The sequence below is a fragment of the Palaemon carinicauda genome, chromosome 2, assembly GCF_036898095.1.
Source record: "Palaemon carinicauda isolate YSFRI2023 chromosome 2, ASM3689809v2, whole genome shotgun sequence".
In the NCBI taxonomy this organism is placed as follows: domain Eukaryota; kingdom Metazoa; phylum Arthropoda; class Malacostraca; order Decapoda; family Palaemonidae; genus Palaemon; species Palaemon carinicauda.
In genome coordinates this window covers 50,178,676-50,181,175 of record NC_090726.1, presented here as the reverse complement: position 1 = coordinate 50,181,175, position 2,500 = coordinate 50,178,676, and the positions used below count along the sequence as shown (strand labels likewise).

The following is a 2,500-nucleotide window of genomic DNA, read 5'->3' as shown; positions in this document are numbered from 1 at the left end:
AACTGATAGGGTTGGTTGATAGATTAGCAGAATATACAGCCTTGAACATTTATCTAACATAACTCTGAAAGAACTGATAGGGTTGGTTGATAGATTAGCAGAATGTACAGCCTTGAACAGGCATCTAACATAACTCTGAAAGAACTTATTGGGTTGGTTGATAGCTTAGCAGAATTTACAGCCTTGAACAGGTGTCTAACATAACTGCAAGAACTAATAGGGTTGGTTGATAGCTTAGCAGAATTTACAGCCTTGAACAGATGTCTAACATACCTGTAAGAACTGATAGGGTTGGTTGATAGCTGGGCCAAATTTACAGCCTTAAACAGGTGTCTAACATAACTGCAAGAACTTATAGGGTTGGTTGATAGCTTAGCATAATGTACAGCCTTGAACAGGTGTCTAACATGACTAAGAACTGATAGGGTTGGTTGATAGATTAGCAGAATGTACAGCCTTGAACAAGTGTATAACAACTCTGCAAGAACTGATAGGTTTGGTTCATAGATTAGCAGAATTTACAGCCTTGAACAGGTGTCTAACATAACTCTGCAAGAATTGATATGGTTGTTGATAGCTTAGCAGAATGTACAGCCTTGAATATGTATCTAACATAACTCTGCAAGAACTGATAGGGCTGGTTGATAAATTAGCAGAATGTACAGCCTTGAACAGGTGTCTAACATAACTCTGCAAGAACTGATAGGGCTGGTTGATAAATTAGCAGAATGTACAGCCTTGAACAGGTGTCTAACAACCCTGCAAGAACTGATAGGGTTGGTTGATTGCCTAGCAGAATGTACAGTCTTGAACAGGGGTCTAACATAACTGCAAGAACTGATAGGGTTGGTTGATAGCTAAGCAGAATGTACAGCCTTGAACGTGTGTCTAACATAACTCTGAAAGAACTTATATGGTTGGTTGATAGCTTAGCAGAATGTACAGCCTTGAACATGTATCTAGCATAACTGCAAAAACTGATAGGGTTGGTTGATAGATTAGCAGAATGTACAGCCTTGAACAGGTGTCTAACATAAATGTGCAAGAACTGATAGATTTGGTTGATAGCTTAGCAGAATCTGCAGTCTTGAACATGTATCTAACATAACTGCAAGAACTGATAGTGTTGGTTGATAGATTAGCAGAATGTACAGCCTTGGAAATGTATCTAACATAATTGCAAGAACTGATAGGGTTGGTTGATAGCTTAGCAGAATTTACAGCCTTGAACAGGTGTCTAACATAACTGCAAGAACTGATAGGGTTGGTTGATAGCTAGGCAGAATTTACAGCCTTGAACAGGTGTCTAACATAACTGCAAGAACTGATAGGGTTGGTTGATAGATTATGAGAATCTACAGCCTTGAACAGCTGTTTAACACAGCTTTGCAAGAACATATAGGGATGGTTGATAGCTTAGAAGAATCTAGAGCAAGCGTCTAATAGTTTAAGAGAAACTAGAACAAGCGACTCGTACCTTTAAGGAAAAGTGAGGGATTTGACTTTTAGCTTCAACAAAACTAGAACAGGTGTTGTTTCAAAGTTTCACAGGGACCTAAAGGGATGATCTCATAGCTCTACAGAGGAGTAAGAGGGTCATATCAAAGCTTTACAAATCAAACATCACGAACTTAGATTTCAAGCTAGGTAACTCGAACAGGCTTTATGCGAAAACGATCACCTACCGGATGACTGTACATAATCTGGTGAATATCCGTTCAGTCCTAGAAAAATAGAAAAGATCATTACAATTTCTGGTATCCTAAAAGGGGGGAATTGTCCCCCTCTCATCTGAGAATCTTAGGAAGATATTATAACATGGAATGGTGAGCACAATTGAGTTTAATTTGATAGACCCTAAAGTTATACCATTCTTCTTTGTCTGCATCTTGGTATAAAAGGATAGCTCCATTCATTGCTCAGGACGAACCAAATCTAGAGTATTAAAATAAAACAAATAGTAAATAATTAAAGAAGCCCCAGAAAGGGAATAATCATAGACCACAAATCCCTCGGAGGCTGGCAAAAATGATGTTGGCACAGAAAACCTATTGGGTCTGCCCCAATCTTTTCACCTCCGTCTTTACTTCATTTTAACACTTTACCCTCCAATCCCTCCTCTTCATCTTTGTCTGCATCGTTTCCCACTTTTATGCGGGGTCGATGTTTCTGACCAGCTTTCTCCATCTACCTCTGCCTCACACTTCATCACCGGTTAATCCCTTTGATCGAAGGTCATCCTTGATACAGTCCATCCAGACAAAGAAGAATGTTATAACTTTAGGGTCTATTAAATTAGAATTATACTCAATTTTGATAGACCCTAAAGTTATACCATTAAATTATTTTATTAGTTTTATTAATCGATGTAAAGTGGATCTTGAACTGGTTTATCGTTTATGAATAATCAGTCAAATTATTCATTTCATAATGCCTTGAAGCAAGTTGCGCAACGTACTTCCACACTAGAACGAACACAAGGAAATTTCGCAATGTACTT

The 2,500-nt window shown here is 38.3% G+C and overlaps 1 protein-coding gene across 3 annotated transcripts in view; it reads right to left on the bottom strand.

Annotated features, from left to right (window-relative positions):
* The window catches only part of LOC137624905 (pituitary homeobox homolog Ptx1-like), a 25,141-nt gene that overhangs the window by 12,327 nt on the left and 10,314 nt on the right, over positions 1 to 2,500 (bottom strand). For 2 of the 3 annotated variants that reach the window (XM_068355848.1, XM_068355845.1), the window contains exon 2: positions 1,686 to 1,724. The exons of the other annotated variant lie outside the window; for it this stretch is intronic. In XM_068355848.1, the coding sequence (XP_068211949.1) occupies positions 1,686 to 1,724 (39 nt within the window). The remainder of the gene's footprint in view (positions 1 to 1,685; positions 1,725 to 2,500) is intronic. 3 annotated transcript variants of the gene reach the window in all.